This window comes from Lytechinus variegatus, chromosome 19 (assembly GCF_018143015.1).
Source record: "Lytechinus variegatus isolate NC3 chromosome 19, Lvar_3.0, whole genome shotgun sequence".
In the NCBI taxonomy this organism is placed as follows: Eukaryota; Metazoa; Echinodermata; class Echinoidea; order Temnopleuroida; family Toxopneustidae; genus Lytechinus; species Lytechinus variegatus.
This window is the reverse complement of record NC_054758.1, coordinates 384,412-408,024: the sequence shown is the minus strand read 5'-3', so window position 1 is coordinate 408,024 and position 23,613 is coordinate 384,412. Positions and strand designations below refer to the sequence as shown.

The window sequence follows — 23,613 nt, the reverse complement described above, 5'->3', positions numbered from 1 at the left end:
CGGAAATCTTCATTGTGATTGGTTACTGGTCCTTGTTATCTTGTAGTTTACCATAATAGCAAAGTTACCAAAGAAGTGTGTAGGCCTATATTCTGTTTATAAAACAGTGCTCCTTTATGTAAGACACTGTTCTCATTATAGAAACCGGTCCAGGAAACTAGTTTTCTATCGATCGCATTTGATCACCCGAAAATGGTTTTCAAAACCACTTCACATAAAGCGTTTTGTTGCTATGGGAGCGCTCTCAGTGAGGTGAATATTGCACAAAATTGAAAACTGCACCATAAACTTCATTCTACACAAAGTGTGTGGAGCAGTGCACTCAAAATGTGCAAAGATCGCTTCCTGGAGAACGGTTGTGTCCTCACGCTAAACCAGTTTGATGAGGGAGGCTAAGCGATCTTCAAAAACTACATCGCAAGCTTGTCTTCCTAACTGGTGTTTGGAAGATCTCTGCCAAGACCACTTGGAGCATTCTCATTACACGTATTTTAACTAGTTTTAGGTTGGTAATGAGAATGGGGTCTAAGACTACATTCTAGTATTTATACAGTCCATGTGTACCTGTAGTTTTGGTTTGTTTTGGAGTTGTGAAACTTGACAAGAAGTGACAGTTGCTAAACTCAATTTAGATTTTGATATCATAATCAGAGGATACACACAATACAATCTTGGCTTCTGGTTCTGATCACTTTCATATTAAAGGATGATTGATTTAGTTTGGCAACCCAGCTATGTTTTCAAGGAAATGTTTTCAGATTATTAGTTGGAAACCTGGCAAAACATAGTAAAAGAAAATTGATTATGTTGCCCCCCAAAAGCAAACATTAAATCAGAATGAATGCTCAGTTTCAACACTGTGGTTGAATTCAAATTTACATTGGGTCATATTGTAAAGGGAGGGAGGGGGGGGGGGGTGTTGGGACTGCCCACACATTTTTTTAAAGCCCCTCCCCTCAAAAAGAGTTCTACATAGAAGGTGAAACTAAAGAAGATGGTATAAAGCACGATGGATTGTGCAACTTTCTCTAGGAATAAAGAGTGATTGGCTATGTACAGGAATGGAAGGGAGTAGGGGGTGGGGCGAGTGGTGGTACTTAATACTAAGAAACAATTTAAGATAGAGGATTTGCTTTTTTCAGCTAATGATTCTTCGAGAAAGCATCTAAACTGATAGTGGGTAAATTGCCAATACGTCTACTGCCAACTTGTCCACTAACCACATGGTCTACGTGTACTTTCATTTTATTACGTCCATCAAAATTTCGTCCATCAGCAACTATCTGGTCCAATCATCACTGTGTCTTATTACCAGTTCGTCTGACCATTTGGTCTCATAACCAGTTGGTCCAATATCCATTCCATTTTCATACATTTTGCACAATTTAACACTAAGTCCAATTAGACTGAATGGTTACATCCATTGCTAGTGGACCAACTGGTAAGACGGAATGGCATAAAGAATAATTGAAAGTAGACCATGTGGTGAGTGGACAGACTGACGGTAGACCAAATGACAGTAGACGAGTTGGCATTAGTCGAATTCGAAATAAACCGTACAATGTAGTGAAAATGTTACTGAAAATTTACTTCCTATAATATGAAATCCCCCTCGAGGCCAGAAATGTCATGTAGACATACAGGCCTACATGTACCTCTCTCTATGTACACGTAGGGGCCCTGCTGGGTGTAGGCCTACATGTATGCATTGCACAGCCAAGACTCCAACATGATCTCCAAGGAGAACGCATGGCAATCTCAGTTGTTTTTATAAGCAAGGGAAATCATTGATTTCAACCAGTAATGAATGTGCAATCATCAATCTTCTCCCTTAGGGTGAATGTGTCCAAATTTAATTTCCTCACATTCTTTTTTTTCCTTGTGTGTCTCTCATAGACACCTTTGATGAACCACGGAGTGCAGTGCGTCACTATTAAAGACTGTGTTCAGAGTTATTTCAGACGGCCATTTTTTTTTGCCTTTCAGTCACTTTTTCAAAAACGCTCAAGCAAATATCTGCTACCGATATTTGTAGAATTACAATACAAGTAAACGTCTTTTAAATGCACATCTAAACTGTGATGGATATATTTTGAAATCTGATTCTGCAGGATTGTGATTTATGAAAATAGATTTATTCATTTCAGGACTGGTAGTCCATGTTCACACCTGTGATAGTTACCACATTACATGTTTTTTATGAAACGTACCGGGTAATCAGTGTTGGTTTGATATTGCACCTACATGTACTAATAAGCTTTGATACAAGTTATTGTTTTCTGAGATACGTTTAACAAATAAGTAAAATAAAGAGATGAATTAAACAAGTTGAATTGATACATCATTGACAGTTAAACCTAGATGGAGAAAAAATTATTTAAAAGTGTGAATATACCCTCCTGGTGTTACACGCATAGAGGGTCTGTTCACATGCTCCACTAAACCCAGCAGGAGATGTGATATTATTGGTACATTGACCTTCACTCTCATGATTTAATGCATGGCTGAGAGCAGTAAGAAAGTGCAAGTACTGAGTTTAGCTTAACCTTCCTGTTTAAGGTACCGGTATGCCCTTTATGATAATCATAGAAGCATGAATTTAATTACTTTCTGTTTATAAAAAACCCTGTGGTATGGAATACACTGTACACACAAATTTGAGTAGAGAGTGAAATAAACAGAGTTTATTCACACTGCAGGACCCGTGATCAAGCTCATATTGCAATTACTCAGTCAATATTTGATTGATCTGAAAATTTTAACTACATGTAACCAAATTTATGTATCAGTTGCAATTTAACATCAATCTATCACAACCAACTCTTTGAGAAAGGGTCAAGAGTACGTCTGCTTGTTTAGACTCCCCATTAAATCATGAGAACTTTTTCAGGCTAAAAAATACCTGATAATTATTCTCACGTCCGAAACATGCCCTTCAAGAAAAGTTCTCCAAGTTGCAAGCATGCGCAGTATGGTCTGGTATTCAAGCAAGGTGCAGGATTGAGCCACCCAAACCACAAATATTTCTCCCTCCATGATCCCTTATGATTATTGCATTCACCTTTCCTATCACTATTTTTCCATCTTCTCTTCCATCATGTCACAGGTCTTCATTATAGGAGCAGGACCATGTGGACTACGTACAGCTATAGAGTGCGCTATGCTGGGGGCAAAGGTCGTCATGGTAGAGAAACGACTGAGCTTCTCAAGGAATAATGTTCTCCATCTCTGGCCGTTCCTCATCACGGATCTAAGGAATCTTGGAGCAAAGAAGTTCTTTGGGAAGTTCTGTGCTGGATCCATTGATCACATCAGTAAGTGATGATATACATGATATAAAACAAAACATGCACAGCCAATGTTATACATGATATAAAATAGAACATGCACAGCTAAGAGAGGAAGAAGTTCTGTGCTGGATCCATTGATCACATCAGTAAGTGTTACTATGCATGATATAAAACAAAAAATGCACAGCCAACAGAGGAAGCGTCTGCTGGAAAACTGGGAACTGATTTAAAATGTCTCCTTACTAGTGAGATAATGAACATGACTTTAATCTCCTTCTATTTAGGTTCATGAAAATTGTCCCTCTTAATAACTCACTTTTCTTTGGCGAGGGATAAAAAGGGACAAAATCATGTTATTTCTTGGATGAGTTTTATTGCAAACGCCAATGTAATTATCACATGGATTTTGGAAGAAAGATCTCCCCAGGGAGTGGAAACTGTATGTGCACTGTGTGCAGTCATAGCAGATCGGATAAATCTTGTAAGGTAGGGGCATCTTCTCCAGATGAAAAATGGAAGAATTCAGTAGTACATGTATATGTCAGTTTTGTTTTGAAACCATTGCTTCAATGTTGTCTACTGATATGTTGGTAATATATTGATTTCTTTCCTGTTTTGCAGGTATACGTCAGTTACAGGTGGTCCTCCTGAAAGTGGCTTTGATCATGGGTGTTGAGATCCACTATGGTGTGAGCTTTGAAGGACTAGAACTACCACCTGAAGACCAGGAACATGAAAGTAAGACCTGGTCCACATCACTTACAGTACAATAGGGCCTTATTATAAAAGATGATGGTTATATACATGTTATAGCAGGCTCTTGTTAGTCTGCAGGCACAGACCCTGATTGAAACTTTGATCAACAAGTGTGCCTCTACACAAAGATCAGCACATACAAAACTTGCTGCCTGAGCGAGAGAGCCTTCAGTACACAAGGCATGAGAAGGCTGCACATTCAGACCCTTAACTCGAGTGAAGGTATTGCCCAGTAGACTAAGCTCTTGGGCGGGAGCAGTGCATTTTGTGGCTCTTTCTGCCAATCAGCAAGAGGCACTTTTTGCCACACGAGTTGCACTTGTGTGTCGCTATTGCTTCAGGGCTCATCTGCCCGTTTCAGAGGCAAAATCACCCAAGGCCCCATATAATTTTGTCACAGGTGATAGAGATCATATGAATTCCCCACCCCCCAAAAAGTGTGTGAAAGTCTATTATCATCATCTTTATTTGAAATAGATCAGTAAAATCACAGAGGAAAGAAGTTTAATGTTATAACCAGGGCCATTAGATTAAGTATCACAAGAGTGTACACAATAAATTTACCAAACAATATCAGTTCAATAGCATAAGATGGCAAACTCAGCTGTACACCAAAGTAATGTTCAATAAAGTTGACATTTACTTTTGAAGAATGGTATTGTGGAAGTGTATGTGAGGTCAACTAGTGGGGAAAGATAGTTGTTCCTACATGTATCAATTGCAATTATGATGGTAATACCGTGATGACAGATCAAAATATAAAGGCTTTTCTTTCAAGTAAACACTGATGGCAAAATTTCATTGAGTGAGCATGATATTGCCAGAGCCATGATTTTGAAATAGAGGGATTGTAGATAGCACATTTAAAAACATCATAACAATTAACATTTATATAGCGCTTATCACAAAGAATGTCTCTAAGCGCTTAGGGTAGAGAGGACAGCTATTTATACTCGGGTCTAAGGAATTCAAACACATGATTTAACAAGTGATTGATTTAATAAAGAATTAATTCTATGAAGGATGGAATCCACTGGATGGAACATGTAAGTGGATCTCTGGAATATTACAGACTTGATTAAATGATAATATGTGTGTTCAATGACCAGTTGTCATAATAAAGAAATGGGGTTGGGTGGCATGCACCCCTTGCGCCCTGGTCTTGATCCGTCACTGGCTTTAAAGTAAATAAAATGATGTCACTCTAATCATCATAACGATAATATTTGGATTTAAATCACACCTTTGATACCAATCTACATGAAGAATTATTGAACAAACATAACATGCCAAGTCATACATGATTACTAAATATAACATGATTATCTGTGAACTTTGAATTCATATGAAATGCGCACCATCAATAGAAGATATAGGGTACTTTGTTGTGTGTGTTTCCGCATATTTTTTCTCACGTTTTGCAGTTCATATTTTAAAAGTTGGCATGGCTTGTGAATCAGATCACACATTTCACTGACAGTCGATGAGAAATCATTACAAACAGCGAACAGTTGCCTAGATATGATGCTGGAGTTTGAACACAAAAGGTGGTTTCAAACTGTCTCGATCACAAGAATCCCCGTTAAATTACGAGATTTTTTTTAGGCTAAGAAATACCCATTAATTATTCCTGCATTCACACCGCCCCGAAACATATCCTTTCGGGGTAAGTTCCTGAAGTTACGAGCATGCGCAGAATGGTCTGATAAGCAGGCAAGGCGCGAGATTCAAAATCTCTAGCCCAGCAGTCACTGGCGGCTTCCGCGCCCAACGACACGCTGGGCTAAAAGTTCCCGTAAATTGCTTTCACATCGCCAAAATACCTGCGACCTTGGAAAAATCCCCGCGAAAGTTCTCGTAATTTCGCCAAGTACCCACTATTTAGCGGGTATTTTCTTTTGGGGGAAATTACGCGTAGTTTGCTTTCACATTACCAAAATACCTGGTATTTTCTGATCGGGGTAAATTTCCTGATCAGAGAATACCTGGAACCGACGAACTTTGAGGCGGTCTGAAACCACCTAGATTCATGCATTCTATTATATAACCAGATGATTAATTGGTGCAGATTAGCATACATTACTTATTGGGGGCATCAAGTCCCATTTTGTCCGACAGTTACTATAGTAACAGTGCCTCTCAGCCAATCAGAATCAAGGAAAAATGTCAAATCTGACAACTTGTTAGACAAAAAAGTTGATGAAACGGTCCGAGGCCTGCCGACTACTCCTTTTTTCCAGGAGTTTCCTCGTTTTTCAAGATTTTTTATCGACCAAAAAGAGGAGCACTCTGTTTTTCTATTTATTTAGGATAAAACAAATAAATTGGCCCATATGTGTAATTGTGTGGTGGGGCTATGGGTGTGTATATAGTATTCAGCACTTGTAAACTCTATGTTTAAAATACAAGAATGTTTTTATAACATGTCTTAATTTAAAAAAAAGTGAGGGAGACACACCTGATATCGAGTAGCAAATTCACGCTGCAAGATTATGTGGTTTTTTTTCTTCAAATATTGGCAGGCCTGACCTCCCTGTCGTGTCATATATTACACTCTTTCATACATCATTTCACTCTTATTTATTCTCCTACTTAATGTACACAAGGAAGTGACTCATGATCATTTGCTAAGCTGAGAAAAAAAATATAAATATAACCAAAAATTATTTGTTGACATTTATGACAAATGTCTGTCAATATGTGGAGGGCCCTAATTCTACTAGACCTACCCACATACTGTGTGATGTCACAATAGAACTGTATGGTGTGTTGAGAATATATTATACTGTGATAATGTACAATAGGTTGGAATGTAAGTACATGTCATGGAATAAGTTTCCTTGTGTTGCATTGCAATTTGTTACACCTTTTTTAAAGGCTGCAACACAAAGTCTTTTTACATAGGGCTGTAGAGATTTAAGTTGAGAGCTTTGCTCTTCAATATTAATGCTTACCAAAGTTTGTTCAGAGCAAATATCTTTTCTGCATGTTAGGATTGTAGGCTACCAGGCATTTGGAATCATTTTGTTCTTTCTCCGCTACCTGTGGAGGTTTACTGCGGTTTGCTGCTTGAATGAATAAATATGTGCTTCATACATCTTTCAAAATACCAAATATCTTTCAAATTATCTTTTCATTTCACTCAAAAGATGATTCAAGAGCCTATCAACTGATGATTGCTTAATGTTATTACTTTGTCAGAAAAATAAACAAATGAATATTATTCACTAAGATTTGTGAGGAGGGTCTCAAATTTTCAATGTAAATCAGATATATTAATAAATTCACTACAAGTAGAAAACAGGGTGGAAAACCAAAGATCGCAATTAAAAATGCATTATAATTTTTTCGCTTCTGACATCTTTGCTCTATATCTACATACAGTAGGTGGTTTCAGACCGCCTTGAAGTTCGTCAGTTCCAGGTATTCTCTGATCGGGAAATTTACCCTGATCAGAAAATACCAGGTATTTTGGTAATGTGAAAGCAAACTACGCGTAATTTCCCAGAAAGAAAATACCCGCTAAATAGTAGGTACTTGGCGAAATTGCGAGAACTTTCGCGGGGATTTTTCCAAGGTCGCAGGTATTTTGGCGATGTGAAAGCAAATTACGGGAACTTTTAGCCCAGCATGTCGTTGGGCACGGCGCCGTGGGTGGCTGCTGGGCTAGTGATTTTGAATCTCGCGCCTTGCCTGCTTATCAGACCATACTATGCGCATGCTCGTAACTTCAGGAACTTATCCCGAAGGGTATGTTTCGGGGCAGTGTGAATGCAGGAATAATTAATGGGTATTTTTTAGCCGAAGACAGTTCCCGTAATTTAACGGGGATTCTTGTGATCGAGGCGGTTTGAAACCACCTAGTATGTGGCCTGGCATAAATACAATACAATTTTTTCCAACAGCCATGCTGGCTTGAAACCACTTATCCAATATCCAGATTGGAAAATACCAATTAAACTGCAGAAGTCATTCATTTGAAAGAGAGACAGTTACAGGTAATAATTCCCCTATGGGCCCTGTAGCATAAAACTTAGTGATTGATTATATCATTGATTTTCAGGATATAGTGTGAAAAGGGGCCGCTCCACTATCATGATCCCTGATCCATCTTGATAAGTAGATCAGCGAAGGGCGGGATAGGATCTCCGTTGCAATCGGAAGCAGCTTAGCAACAATTCAGGCTTTTCGCAAACACGAGGGAACGGATCGTCTGGGGTCCCCCAATCTCGAAAAAAATCCTCTGTACCGCCCAAACGTACACAGTACCGAGCCAAACTAACGTTCAGTCCGACCACGATACCTCTGCATGGAATCGGCCAATGAGCGCTGTCGTTGCAATCATGTGCGAAACAATAAACATGACTTGTGCATTGCGCACATAAAAACAACATGTATAGCGCTAGCTTGCAAAGCTCACATGTTATGCTGTAACTTCTGTTTAAAACAAACTTGCGTTTCTGTACACACAAATGTGAAACTGCAATTTGGCCGAGGGGAGGGGGTTCGTTTTGCTACGGTCGCAGTTGACCGATTCCTCCGTACTATGAGGCTCCTGTCGACATCTGCGAAAACTCCCTGATATCAAATTTACAAGTTTTGTGATACAGGCATTGTTTTGAAGCAGTGTGTTATCAGGGTAGTTGTAGTAATTAACATCTTCCTCCATTCCTGTGTCTACATCCTCTGCAGGATGAATAGATTGTTTACCGTTTTAGGCCGTGTTTATGCTTCCACTTTTCAGGCCAGAATCAGCGTTTCCAAACGTGATTAGTCCAAAACATGGTTGCGTCCATGCTTATACTTTCATTTAAACGCCGTTTCAAAATGCCGATCGTAAACTCACAAAAAGGTGCGTTTGTAAACTTCGTTTGAACAGAACCAGGCTTCCTGGGGAAATATAAACAGAACCACGATCATAAACGTGTTTAAATGACGTCATTTGGTACATGCTTCCGGTGAGATGAAAATCCGCGGGCAAATACAGTCGCATTGCTCCATGTTATCTCCATGTAATAACAACACTCGGAAAAAAACTTTCGAAAAAAGGCGCGCCCAATTTGACCTCGCTTTCCTGTGAAGCCAGCTGGAGATCGATCGTGATTTCGCCTCTGAAAATTAAGCATAAATAGCACTCCCAGAACCACGTTTACGACCGGCGTTTTGAATCGACGTTTGAAAACGCTGATTCTGTCCTCGAAATGGAAGCATAAACACACCCTTAGTCTACTTGCCAGTCAAAACTTGACAATTTTTCAATGAATATCATACACCTGTCTTGACAGCTTTGCCCCTCCCCCTTCCCTGTCCCTCCCCCCTTTACAAAGAAGTATGTGGGAGCAACATTTTTGGCAATTAAAATCCCAAGTAAATTGCTGATTTGATATCAATTAGATGTAATTAAATGATGTCATTAGAAACACTTCTAGCTTAATCAAGATTGCAACTAATATTAACATAATACTCTTTTTCTAAATACGTCCCAACTTGACCTCTCCTCCCAGGCCAACGCAGTATGTGGAAGTGCATTTACGATGAAGCATTTCAAAACCATTTCTGTCTTTGCAAAGTGAGTATAAGTACATAATGAAGAAGTACTATCATTGAGGCTGCCAGGGAATATTTTCCCCAGGAAGTATTGATCTCTCTCTCGAATTGCCTGTGGCGGTTTACAGGTGAAGACTAAATCCCAATTGACCGGAAGAAGATATTGGAAATCAAAGCGTCAAATTTGACAGTTAGATGCGGATGACCGGGGTGTAATTTGGCAACGATTCACATGAATCATAGACATGCTGCGTAGTATAATTCTAATTTCTGCAATATCATAACAACCTAGCAGGTAGCTGGTATGACCTATATTAAACTTATTTTCTGACATGGCCAAGCATTTCAAACTTTAGATCAGCATGTCCATTTGTTCAATAGTTAATCATAAAGGCCCTGGGGCCTTTATGATTAATATTTCAATTTTTACAAATTTGACAATTAGGACCTCCTTGCCTGAAGCACAAAATGTTAAAAATAATGCAATTCCACGTGTTTATGGTGGAATGAAACTTCATTTCACATGACAATGATGAGAAAATCAAAATATTTCATATAATAAAATACAAAAGAAATAGTGAGTGAGTGATGTCATCAACTCTCTCATTTGGATGTAACTGGCTCGTTCATATAACTATTTTGTTGAAAATAAGCGAAACTTTGAAATGTCATAACTTTCTTATTTTACATCCGATTTTGATGAAATTTTCAGCATTGTGCTTGTTGAATTTTCTCTTTTTATTCAAATCAAGTTTTTGTTGGGGTGGACTTGTCCTTTAATGGACAGATTCACCTACATACATGTATTCTGTTGGTATGCTAATGTTAATGCTACTGACCTCCCTATTACTCAAGGTATCTGGTTTGTCTGATTGATAAGGTAGTCAGCAAGGCTAGAGATCAATTTCTAATACAGGATGTTACAGATATCAATGACATGATATCAAGTTTATCCCATTGATAAGCCATGCAGTGTAAAGCTGCTGAAGTTTTTTTTATTTTAAGAATAAAATGGAAGGTTTTGACAGCGCAACAACCATATATCATTTGGATTTGAAATTATACAAGTTATATTGCCAGTATGATACATTAATCACCCATACAAAGTGGTGCAAAATTCAGTTTACCCCTGATAACATGCATGGTGACTATCAATATCCCATTGATAAAGCAAACAGACAGGAAGTTAATCTACTATGGGATGATGGGATATCATTAATACCTCTATCAGTCAAGTGTAACTCATTAGCAGCTAATCTCAAGGTCAATCCAAGGTCATTTGACGGTTATCACCTCGGACTAAAAGATGATTATTAGGATCAGAGGAATGCATTTGATATCAGAGGAATTATGGTGATCAGTGTGGGGGTAATTAGTAGAATTTAAAAAAATTATTTAGATTAGAAATGAGATCCATGTCAAAAGCTGTGTAATGCACATTTATCATTAGGTAAATTTTATTGTGCGGAATTTTATATGATGATGATAACCATTATGATAAAACTGAAATATTTCCATGATATATCAGCACACATTTACTACCTGATACGTATGGCATTATTCCTTTATAGATACGTTCACCCCTTCCACTAAATGTCTTGATAGGTGATATGGTGTCCCAGTGTAGATACATGAGGGCAATGGGTGACTGTGCTCTTATGACATCCCAAATAGCCCCTAAAATTCCCCCAAAATGCATGCTTTGAGGCAGCCATTCTCTCTAAATTCTCTCCAAGATCTGTCATTAAAAACGTTTAAGATGATCAAAAATCAATATTCTAAGACTATTGGAGAATAATGATATTTGCTTTTAATAAATAATTGAATGTTACCCCAAAAAACGTAGCCCTTAAAATGAAAGAAATAGCCCCCAAATTCTGCAATTGCCCCATGCAGAACAAGATATATAGCTCACATTTTAAATGATCAACAGATATTCGGAACTTTGCATTACAGAAGTTGTCAGATCATACTCTAACTGGGTGATTTCTTTTTTTCATATGATTTATCAGCATTATATTTTATCCCCATTTTTTTTAACCTTCAGAGATCGGTTGGAGGGCCAAACTAGAGCCAAAGGATCACCCAGCATCAGAATATGAGTTTGATGTTATCGTTGGAGCTGATGGGAGGAGAAATACACTACATGGTAAGCTAAGAATTGGCTTTATACAGCAGACTGCAGGGGGGGGGGGGGTGAGGGGAATCACCCTGCTTCAGAATATGAAATTGTGTTATTGTTGGAACTGATGGGAGGAGAAGTACTGTGCATGGTAAGCTAAGAATTGGCTTCAAACAGTGAGGACTGCAGGGGGGGGGGGGTGAGGGGAATCACCCTACTTCAGAATAGAATTTGATGTTATCGTTGGAGCTGATGGGAGGAGAAATACACTACATGGTAAGCTAAGAATCGGTTTTACATGTACATGTATACAAAGAAAAGAAGGAGGGAGATACCCTGCATAAGAACATTAATCTTTATTAGAAACTATGATTGACATGAACTGTAAGTACATGTATTAGAATTTGAAAAGTTATTAAATAAATTAAGCCCTCTTTAATTCACTTTGTTTTGTTTATGAAGGTACTTTCGAAACCTACCATGACATTGTCATAATCTATTAATAACTTTCCAATAAAAAGATATGAGATAAGAAGAGCGTTAACCGTACTGGTGCCTTGTCTGCTGTTGGTATCAAAATATCAGAGTAACATGATACATACATATAGTTATGAGCTAGATATGTACATCATCACTCAGCCTGCGGTATGTTTGGTTTCATACATTACATCTTTCCAGAGATACCTGATACTGAGCACTTTAGGTTGTCTGTAAATTTTTTACTGAATTGTAATGAGAGATATTTCTGCAAATCATTGACAATGTCACGATCTTGGTTAGCTTCAATTACCCCATTTATATGATACATGTATGCCTAATGTTTGGACCATTTTACAGGTGATGGTATATGATTAATTTCTTTTCCATGACCATGCAATATAATATTTCCAATAACAAAAAAGGGTACATTTGCAGATAAAAATAATTTAAAGGAAACATAGCTAAACAAAAACCATGATAGAAGCACATGCAGTTCAGTGAAAACTAGTATACAATTCTACAATCAATCTATTCATGATTTTCAATTGGAAAAGTTTGATAGAAAAATGTGTTATTCTATTTTGCTTTACTTCATTCAATCATAAATGATGATTGTCATCAAGCAACCTTTGTAATTGCTTTTCATAATCTTGTTATAATAATCAACTGGTTTATTAATGTTACGTATAGATTGCCTTTTTTTTTGAGAAAGCAGTCTTGATATTAAAACCTATCTTATATGTAGGCATATATTTCAATATAGTGCATTATGTTTGCAAAAAAAACCTGGGCCCCGTCTTACAAAGAGTTAAGATTGATCCGATCCGTGACTATGGACGGCCAGCAACGTCAACATCTATTGTGCATGTTTGTTCAAAATATTTTCTAGCTATGATGTATATTCATGCAGTTCATTGTTTCCTTGAAAATTCGCTGTGCTTCTCTTTGTTTAACATTGTGCAAATTTCCAGTAGAAAAAAATTATGACCCTGGTGGACTTCCATAGAGTTACGATTGATTGGATCAATCGTCGTAACTCTTTGTAAGAGGGGGGCCCTGACCTTATGAACTTCAATATGAATAGTGCAGTCGACAGGGATGGTATCCTGCCCTTTTGGACACGGTCTCTTTCTCATTGAAACAATTAATTTTGTTTGTGCCTTTTTGACATATTTTCATCCACGGCTCAGCTCACATCTCATTGAATATTGATGCATCATTCTGTTGCCTTGGTGATATAACAATGATAATGTAACGCTGGTTCAGACAGCGGTTATGAGCTCTGATGAGTTTGTATTATGAATTGTTTTCTCCCTTCATTACATTCCGACACGAACCTCCGTGAGATTTTTAAAATGCTGCGATTCAACATTCCATGAATATGCTAAATTCTTTCATCTTCATAAAGGTTGTTTGAGATTTTTTTAATTGTGCATTTGAATGAAATCATTGTGGGTTTTGATCAGAATGATCTAAAATATGTTTTAAAAATCATGATAAAAGATTCTTTTATAATATAGTTTAAAAGTTTTTCAAAAGATCCACCTCAGCGAATATTTCTTCTTGCAGGTATATCACATGAGATAACATGGCAATTTATAAATTCAGTAATTCTCTTTTTACATTCACACATATTTACTGTTAATAAAAAAGAATTAATGCAACCATGACAGTTGGATTGTTTACAATGTAAAAATGGAAATTGTACAATTAAATACACAATTGCATATCAGTTAAGTACAATGTACTTAATAAAGCAATGTAATATATACTTTGTACATTAATATCAGGACAAACAGGGAAATAATAAGTATGAATAAAGAAATACCAGGGAAGATATGCAAAGGAGAAATTTTATACAATATAACAGATAAAAAAAGAAAAGGGCATTTGAAGAAGAAGCTGGGTAAGGAATAAAAATTGGGACGGAAACACTGTTACATATTCTCTTTATTATTCCTCAAAATAATCCCTTTTTTAATAATTCCTTCCTCAGACTAAACATTCCTGTTGTTTTATGGCAGCCCTACACAAACATTGTATCAATGTCATGACCATGTCTGTTTTATTTGCCTTCAGAATGTTGAGTGCTTAATCTCTATTCAGGACCCCGGTATAACAAAGCTTAGTGATTGATTATGGGGCTCATGTTTATGATTGATCATACACAATAATCAATGCAATCAATTGCAGAAATCAGTCCCAAGATCAATCACTAAAGTTTGTGTCACCGGGACCCTGGATTTATTTCAAGGATGGCAAAGAAAATTGTGTTTTTGAGGTTTATTTTGGCAGCTGTAAAGATCAAACATTGTCATGACACAGGGTTATATTTACTAGGAAACATGCAATAAATGCCTGGCAATGATGATCATGTTTTTAATCATTATCAATCAACAACAACTTGACATACATGTACACTCTGAGAAATGGAATAACCAACATGTTATAGTTATTAAAACAAAATATGAAACTAGCAACTGTTTAATAATAGTAAAACAATATTTTATGGAAAATGAATTCCATTTAGGAATTATACAACCAACCTCTTGGGTGATTGAAAAATGTATTAGCAGTTTATAAAATTTTATTGTAATTTTCCAATGATTTACATTCATATTGAAAAGTATAATATGTAATTTTATATAAATTATCAGTGTACACTCTAAAAACATGTCCCTGTTTGGACATGTAGACTTTAACATGTAGGCCTATATTCTTTTGTTTTGGAATAGGCCTGTAGTGTGATGTATTTGTTCTCTGCCATGCTTGATTGATTATAAAGGTCATATTTTTCATGCAATTTGAGTTTTCTTGGAAATGCATGGTCAGGGTGTGAAATTCATGTTTTTGCCACAGGACAGTATTCTTATCTACTCAGCCAAGACAATTAATGACTACATTCTAAATTACAAGGATTTAAAATAAATCCATTATCGGCTGTGAATAGTGACAAGTTGATATTATGATTTAAAATCAATCCTTAAAGATCTAAATATAAATCTTAAAGATAGATTCTAAATCAAAATTTAATAGCATTTAAATCTTTATGGAATAGTGGCAAGTTGATATTTAAAATCAATCCTTATAGATTTAAATATAAATCTTAAAATAGATTTCTAAATCCAAATTTATTAGCATTTAAATCTTTATAGATTAATTTTAAATCCCAACATCGACTGGTCACTTTTCATAGCTGTTAATAGATTTATTTTAAATCCTTGTTATTTAGAATGTAGTCATTAATTGTCTTGGCTGAGTAGATAAGAATACTGTCCTGTGGCAAAAACATGAATTTGATACCCTGATTATGCATCTCCAAGAAAACTCAAATTGCATGAAAAATATGACCTTTATAATCAAGCAAGCATGGCAGAGAACAAATACATCACACTACATGCCTATTCCAAAACAAAAGAATATTTATATCATTAATCATACATGTGCATGTCAAAGTCTGTCCAAACAGGGATATGAAATATCCTTGGTCCCTATAAATAGAAACTTGTATTTCAGATATGTTGGGAAATTATCTTAAATCTTAATCCAAATAAGTGTTTTATTTCGAAAAATTAAAGTGCTATGAATTAGTAGTAACACTGTAAAAGTATACATGGAGATCAAACGAATTGTGACCCCCCCCCCCCAAAAAAAAAATAGAAATTTAAAAAATCCCCTCACTAAAGCTGGGTTACTATTGTGAAAAGAAGCAAATCAATATTTGCTGACTTGTTTTAATGCTAAAAGTGGATACATGGGAGAAGAAAAAAATATCACCACTCACAGAAATAATTTCCTGTTAAAAGATGAATTGGGAAAATATTTGTGTGTGTGTTGGGGGGGGGGGGGGCAAGGCCCATCCACCCCACCAATCTACACCTGGCATGTGCTTCTATTATGGGTAGGTTGGTGTTTTCACTATATATCCTCAACTATTTATTATCACTCGTATCAGACATTTAAGCTGGTAATTTACAAAATTTCCCTAGATTTTCTGAATATTGGGAAGGGATAGACCTATATATTGTTTGTATTTTGCTTGGTCTATATGCACATATTTCTCATGTTTGTTGACTTGATGCTGATTGAAAGGGATATTGATTTATCGACTGAGTTAATACTCCTTTAAAGAAGTTAATATTTTGAAATGTTGACATAAATATGTTTGCACTATCAAACCAAGGATATTAAAGTACACATTATTGACATATCTGGGGCCCGTTGCAGAAAACGTTGCAATCAATCGCAACTCTAAAAATCATTTGCAACTTGATTTTCAACCAATCAACAGTGCGCATTTGGGACTTGCGATTGATTTTTGGGTTTGCGTTTAAACGCAACTCCTTCTGCAACGGGTCCCTGGAATCATAGGTATTTCTTATTTTATGTGTTTCTTAGAATGAGGGAGGAGTTTGAGAGGAGGAATAATTCAAAATCTCTTCAGAACAACAGAGATTTTAAAATCTTTTTGACATTTTGATATTGGATTTCAAAGGATTGTGCATTTATAGATAAATTGTTTAAAAACAATTCTGCGGAAGAATCCAAGACCCGATTGGATGCGTTGCGTAAGATTTGGAGTGAGCATGTTGATCTGAAAGGTAGGCCGCGCTAAAATTATGACGAAAACAGTAGGCCTACTTGTAGTTTATTTTACATGGGGAAATAAGACAACATTAGACACAGTGGCCTGTATTCTGAAGTCAGTTTTAACTTAGACCATGGTCTAACTCTGTTCTAAAATTATGGGAACCCAAAAGTGTCAATTTTTATTAAGTTATATGTTTCTTATGTTTACTATGCTCTTTCCTGATTCATCGATGGTGAAGACAATCATCTATTTATACTTCCTAGATAATCATAAATGATTTGGGAGCCAAATGAGCTGTAAAATGTCTCTACAGTTAGTGATTTATGTAGCAATTGGCTATCCATACTTAAACCACATCTTCAAACCTGAGGTCAAGTTAAATCCGACTTAAGAATACGGGCCAGTATCTGTTTGCTGTCCTTTATATTATTAATGGTTTAACAACCAATTTCCATGGCAAAGGAAAGATTAATTCATATATTTTTAAGTCAGTGGTACATTGGACTTCACCTTTAATGTATGAATACATTTAGGTCCCCTAGTCAAGCATTGTCAACCATGTAGAAAAGAATTTTGACAACAAAGCAACGAACCCACAGTAGATTAAAATATACTTTAAAAGTAGGGTAAAGTTCACCTTAGTTCAGTCCATTTTAATAATGAGTCAGTATTTTATTATTATTCCCTATTAAAGTATTATTTTGTTAGTACAAAAGATGGATTTTTTTTTAAAAAGTGTAACTTTTGTTTATTGAAAAGGTGTCAGCACAAGTAGTTTGATGCATATAAATTATTCACTTCCTTTGTTAATATTCATCTTTTCATTTCCATTGTATGAATTCTACACATTGAAAGATAAAAGGTTGTGAACTTTGTGTATGCCTGTGTGCAATAATACCCCTCCCCCAATTTACTTGTAATTGCATTTTTAAACAAATTTTCATGTTACTGGGACCAATTCTGTTTATCAGCTTGGCAAAGACTGCGCCATTAATATGGCTCGGCTTGAAATGTAGGTCAACTGCTGCATAGTTCATTGCCATAATTGAATGTATCATGTTTGCCAAGAATGATGTGCTGTCAAAAAATGATTCCAAGTTCAAATTAAAGCATTGTTGGTGAATCTATTGGTACAAACTACCCCAGTACAGTATGTCTACATTGGTGGACCAAGGGGGGGTCCATGTTCACTTACTACTATGAGAAGATATTGTAGTGCCAACTTCCTTTTTTTTTCTATTAAGACATTGAAATGATAATGTGCTATATGTATATAAAGAATAAAATTTTTATTTATTAAATATATTTGTGGCAAAAAGAAGCTGCTTATAAGAGCCAATGGAGTGAATAAGAGAGTCAAAAGGGGCCTAAGCTTTCGATCCTAGCAGAATCTTCGTCGGAGGCAAAATGATAAATATATTTGTGGCAACAATAGACTCATGTTATCTCGCAAACAAAAAATTTTCGTTTTATTTGTGTTCTGGCCACAAAAATGGAACAAATTCCCCCCCACCATTTATGAATCCCTTGAAACGCCCCTGTATGTTACTGCCAGGTACAATCTGATTTCAGTGTAAAATGTAAGGCTTCTCAGGAAGATGATTCATTCATCAATTCTATTGAGGATTAAAGATTACTGTGAGTTAATCCTAAATGACGGTTTAGGATATATGGAACATTTTTTTGATCAAGGATGTTGTTTCCAATACAATGACGACACAGCAATATAAAAAAATAACAATGAAAATAAAATGGGACCTCCTCTGATAATGAGGGCAATTTTAGAGAAGTGTGTCATTTAAATGAACAATCTCTCCTATGCCAATTGAATCTTTTGTCATGATTTGTTTTTTTGTTCTCTGGAAAAGCAGTGCATCACTCTTTTAATAAGGTCAAATACAATGCTGTACATTTACAGGTGGCACTAGAATAAAGCATTAAAAACAACAATCGCAAGGGGCTTTTTATTTTCCAATGAAAAAACAAACATGTAATCAATTCAGATCATGGATAAAAAAATATAGCAATTCACATTGTAAGATGAACATGTTTTATATTCAATTTGCCAGACAATACATGATGAAAAATAAAAACTAGTACTGTTGGACAATCATACAATTTATATTGGTTAATTGGAATAATCAAGGTGACCATATTTTATATGTTACTAATTTTGTATTGATTATTTTATTATTCTCGCTATTTTTCTGAGCTGCCAAGCTGCCAAGCTTTGCTTTTGTGACAATCCTTGCAGCCTTCTTGTTTGTGTAACAGAAAATACCACGAATATTGTTTATTTATGTTTGATACTTTTGATGGTTTATAATATATACAAAATTATTTGTTCATTATCTCTGTCAAATTTTAAATATGCAGTTTCATGTCTAAATATTTGTTTATGAAAAATAAATGAACTTAAATTACGACCATTTTTGTGATTTTATTTTTGTTAGGTTTCAAGAGGAAGGAATTCCGAGGAAAGCTTGCAATCGCCATCACTGCAAACTTCATCAATAGAAAATCAAACGAGGAAGCCAGCGTGGAGGAAATCAGCGGCGTTGCTTTCATCTTCAACCAAAAGTTCTTCCAAGACCTACGAGAGCAGACAGGCATCGACCTTGAGAACATTGTCTATTACAAGGATGAGACACATTATTTTGTGATGACAGCCAAGAAACAGAGTCTTCTACATAAAGGGGTTATTCTAAAGGTAAGAGAGAGATAAAGGTAGAGAGAAATTTAAAAAAAGCTATGATTCATTAACCATAATGAAATTCTTCCATAAGAGATAGACATTAGATCCCTTGCAAAAAAAGTGAAAAAATGTTTTACAAAAATAGCATATATGTATCTAATTGTGCTTAGAGATTTAAGATAATTTAATTTTATGAACCTGTACAAGGTCAACTCTTTGTCACCTCAATACCCTATGACATTGTTTCAGGGTTAGCTGCCCTGACAAACAATTGTTGAGTGTTAAGGTCAACAGAGTTCTATGCAGACTCCTAACATTACAGAGTGAGTGTCTTTCTAACAAGAAGAACTTCATACCCCTTTCATAAACCTATCCTCCAATTAGCAGCCTATAAAGAGAAATGCGGATAATTCAATAGAAATTGTGTTCACAAACTCCGAAAATTATCCGCATTATTTTTACTAGCGCCCGTCCTGAAAAAGGCGGATAATCGTCATGGCAACCGCACACACCCCCTCCGATGCAGTTGTGTTGGAAAAGGGTGACCGCACCATGGCAATTATCCGCACTATTTTGGAAATGCGTTCATAAAGTCAAAATCTGGTCCCGATGCCGCTATTTTGCGGATAATTGCAGCATCGAAATAATGCGGAAAACTCTGGTCCTCCTACGATTTTACGACCAAATTATGCTGCTATTAGCCGCATTATTGGGTTTATGAAAGGGGTATTAGTTGAATGTTTCCTGAGTTACTGTACCTCCTTCATGAAAGGGAACCTCATTATGTTTGTCTCACTTGCTTGTAAATGTTCATATTGATAATGTCAGCTATTGTCATATTCAGAAGACTAGATATGATATTTCTAGGTTGTGCATAATGATTGATTATTGTCATTTGTCTTGGGGCTTCCTACAAGAGGTTCAATTATGAGCTTCATGTTCATGAAAGTCATTTTCAATTGCGCTGCAAAGTGCAAACACAGTGTTGCTAAAACTACACTAGTCAATGTTGTGCTTAAATTACACCAGCCAATGTTGTGCTAAAACTAACACCAGCCAATGTTGTGCTAAAACTACCCCAGTCTAGGTTGTGCTAAAAGTACACCAGGCAATGTTGTGCTAAAACTACCCCAGGCAATGTTGTTCTAAAATTACACCAGCCAATGTTGTGCTGAAACTACCCCAGTCCATGTTGTGCTAAAACTACACTAGTCAATGTTGTACTAAAACTACCCCATTCAATGTTGTACTAAAACTACCCCAGCCAATGTTGTACTAAAACTACCCCAGCCAATGTTGTACTAAAACTACCCCAGTCCATGTTGTACTAAAACTACCCCAGTCCATGTTGTGCTAAAACTACACCAGCCAATGTTGTACTAAAACTACCCCATTCAATGTTGTACTAAAACTACCCCAGCCAATGTTGTACTAAAACTACCCCAGCCAATGTTGTACTAAAACTACCCCAGTCCATGTTGTACTAAAACTACCCCAGTCAATGTTGTGCTAAAACTACACCAGCCGATGTTGTACTAAAACTACCCCAGTCAGTGTTGTGCTAAAACTACACTAGCCAATGTGCTAAAACTACACTAGCCAATGTTGTGCTACAACTACTCCAGTCAATGTTGTGCTAAAATTACACCAGCCAAAGTTGTGCCAACACTACACCAGCCAATGATGTGAGAGGACTGTACTTCACCATTGTCGAATCCATGGTCTTAGCTCAATACCCTTTGGTGTTAGGCACATTGTCTGAGTTGTGTCTCTTTCACAGGAACCCTGCAAGTAGCTTTTCATTATCAATCCTCACATTTCATCAAACTGCATCACCTTTATAGCAGGATTTGTGCATAAAAGATGTTGCATCTTTCACATGGGCCTTACACATAGGCTACTGTTTGATGTATCAATACTGGTGTCATATTAAATCTCCATGGTGTACTTACTATTAACACTTGCTTGATGCAGTCCTCACACAACACCAACTTGCATTGTTTTTAACACAGAAGTTTTTACAGTGTGATGTTCCTTCCCTTTCTTTCCTGTACCCCACATTGCTGTCACTTTAACTTCTTCCCCACTTCTGTCCTCTTCATTTAAGAATATCCTATCCTCCCTCATGCCCCTTTTCTCTCATTTTCTCCTTGTACCTTATTGACCAATCTCATCACTTATCCTGTCTTTTTCCCCCTCCAATATTCCTCCCTCTTTCTTGATAAACACTCCTCCTTGCTTTCTCTTGTATTCCACTTCTAGTGCCCGTTGCAGAAAGAGTTGCGTTTAAACGAAAGTCAAAAAATCAATCACAAATCCAAAATGCGCGCTATTAATTGGTTGAAAATCATTGAAAATCAAGTTGCGCGTGATTTTTTGTCTCACCTGCGAAGCAAAGTGAGACTATAGGCGCCGCTTTTCCGACGGCGGCGGCGTCAACATCAAATCTTAACCCGAGGTTAAGTTTTTGAAATGACGTCATAACTTATAAAGTATATGGACCTAGTTAATAAAACTTGGCCATAAGGTTAATCAAGTATTACTGTACATCCTATTAGAGTTTCATGTCACATGACCAAGGTCAAAGGTCATTTAGGGTCAGTGAACTGAGACCATGTTGGAGGATTCAACATCGAAATCTTAACCTGAGGTTAAGTTTTTGAAATGTCATCATAACTTAGAAAATATATGGACCTAGTTCATGAAACTTGGACATAAGGTTAATCAAGTATCACTGAACATCCTACCTGAGTTTCACGTCACATGACCAAGGTCAAAGGTCATTTAGGGTCAATGAACTTGGCCGAATTGGGGATATCTGTTGAATTCCCATCATAACTTTGAAAGTTTATGGATCTGATTCATGGAACTTGTACATAATAGTAATCAAGCATCACTGAACATCCTGTTTGAGTTTTAGGTCACATGATCAAGGTCAAAGGTCATTTAGGGTCAATGAACTTTGGCCGAATCGGGGTATCTGTTGAATTACCATCATAACTTTGAAAGTTTATTGGTCTAGTTCGTTAAACTTGGACATTAGAGTAATCAAGTATCACTGAACATCCTGTGCGCGTTTCAGGTCACATGACCAAGGTCAAAGGTCAATGAACTTTGGCCGAATTGGGTGTATCTGTTGAATTACCATCAAAACTTTGAAAGTTTATGGATCTGATTCATGAAACTTGTACATAAGAGTAATCAAGTATCACTGAACATCCTGTTTGAGTTTCAGGTCACATGATCAAGGTCAAAGGTCATTTAGGGTCAATGAACTTTGGCCGAATCGGGGTATCTTTTGAATTACCATCATAACTTTGAAAGTTTATTGGTCTAGTTCGTTAAACTTGGACATTAGAGTAATCAAGTATCACAGAACATTCTGTGCGCGTTTCAGGTCACATGACCAAGGTCAAAGGTCAATGAACTTTGGCCGAATTGGGTGTATATGTTGAATAACCATCATATCTCTGTAAGTTTATTGGTCTAGTTCATAAAAAGTGGACATAAGAGTAACCATGTATCACTGAACATTTTGTGCAAGTTAGAGTAGTATTCAAAGTCAGCACTGCTGCTATATTAAACTGCGTGATGCAGGTGAGACGGCCAGAGGCATTCCACTTGTTTAGAGTTGCGATTGATTGCAACTCTTTGTGGAACAGGCCCCTGTTCTCTTTATAGAGGGTTCCCAGCCCATGAGGGAAATCAGGGAAAAGTATATTACTTTTTTACAGTCATGGAAAAATCAGGAATTTGATAAAAAATACCTAAAATCAAGGGAAAATACCTCGAATGAGGGAAAAAATCAGGGAATTTGATCAGCCCTAAGGTTAAAAGCACAGTAGTCAGTCAGACTCTTGTTACATTTTTTTGCATATCAAAACAACATCCATTGAATTGCTGGTTATGGTGGTACTAATTAGTTTTACATTGTTGTTTTTATGCTGAAAATACAAGTAAGTCACTGCAACAACTTAAAAAACATGCGAAACTGGGAATGGGTTTAAATAATTATCAGGGAATTTTTAAACTTCATCAGGGAAAAATCAGGAAATTTTGTGTTCTTGAAAAGCTGGGAACTCTGTTATGATAAAAGAATATAATATCCTACCACATGTCTCCATTCTCCTTT

General features: G+C 36.5%; 1 protein-coding gene across 12 annotated transcripts in view; it reads left to right on the top strand.

Moving 5' to 3' along the window:
* LOC121405875 (F-actin-monooxygenase MICAL3-like) overlaps positions 1-23,613 on the top strand; it is a 138,731-nt gene that overhangs the window by 54,923 nt on the left and 60,195 nt on the right. For 10 of the 12 annotated variants that reach the window (XM_041596861.1, XM_041596862.1, XM_041596857.1 and 7 more), the window contains 4 exons: positions 3,107-3,314; positions 3,912-4,028; positions 11,641-11,742; positions 19,240-19,496. In XM_041596861.1, the coding sequence (XP_041452795.1) occupies positions 3,107-3,314; positions 3,912-4,028; positions 11,641-11,742; positions 19,240-19,496 (684 nt within the window). Of the gene's footprint in view, positions 1-3,106; positions 3,315-3,382; positions 3,437-3,911; positions 4,029-11,640; positions 11,743-11,929; positions 11,992-19,239; positions 19,497-23,613 lie in introns of those variants that run through there. The other 2 variants (XM_041596863.1, XM_041596864.1) reach the window with 2 other exon arrangements.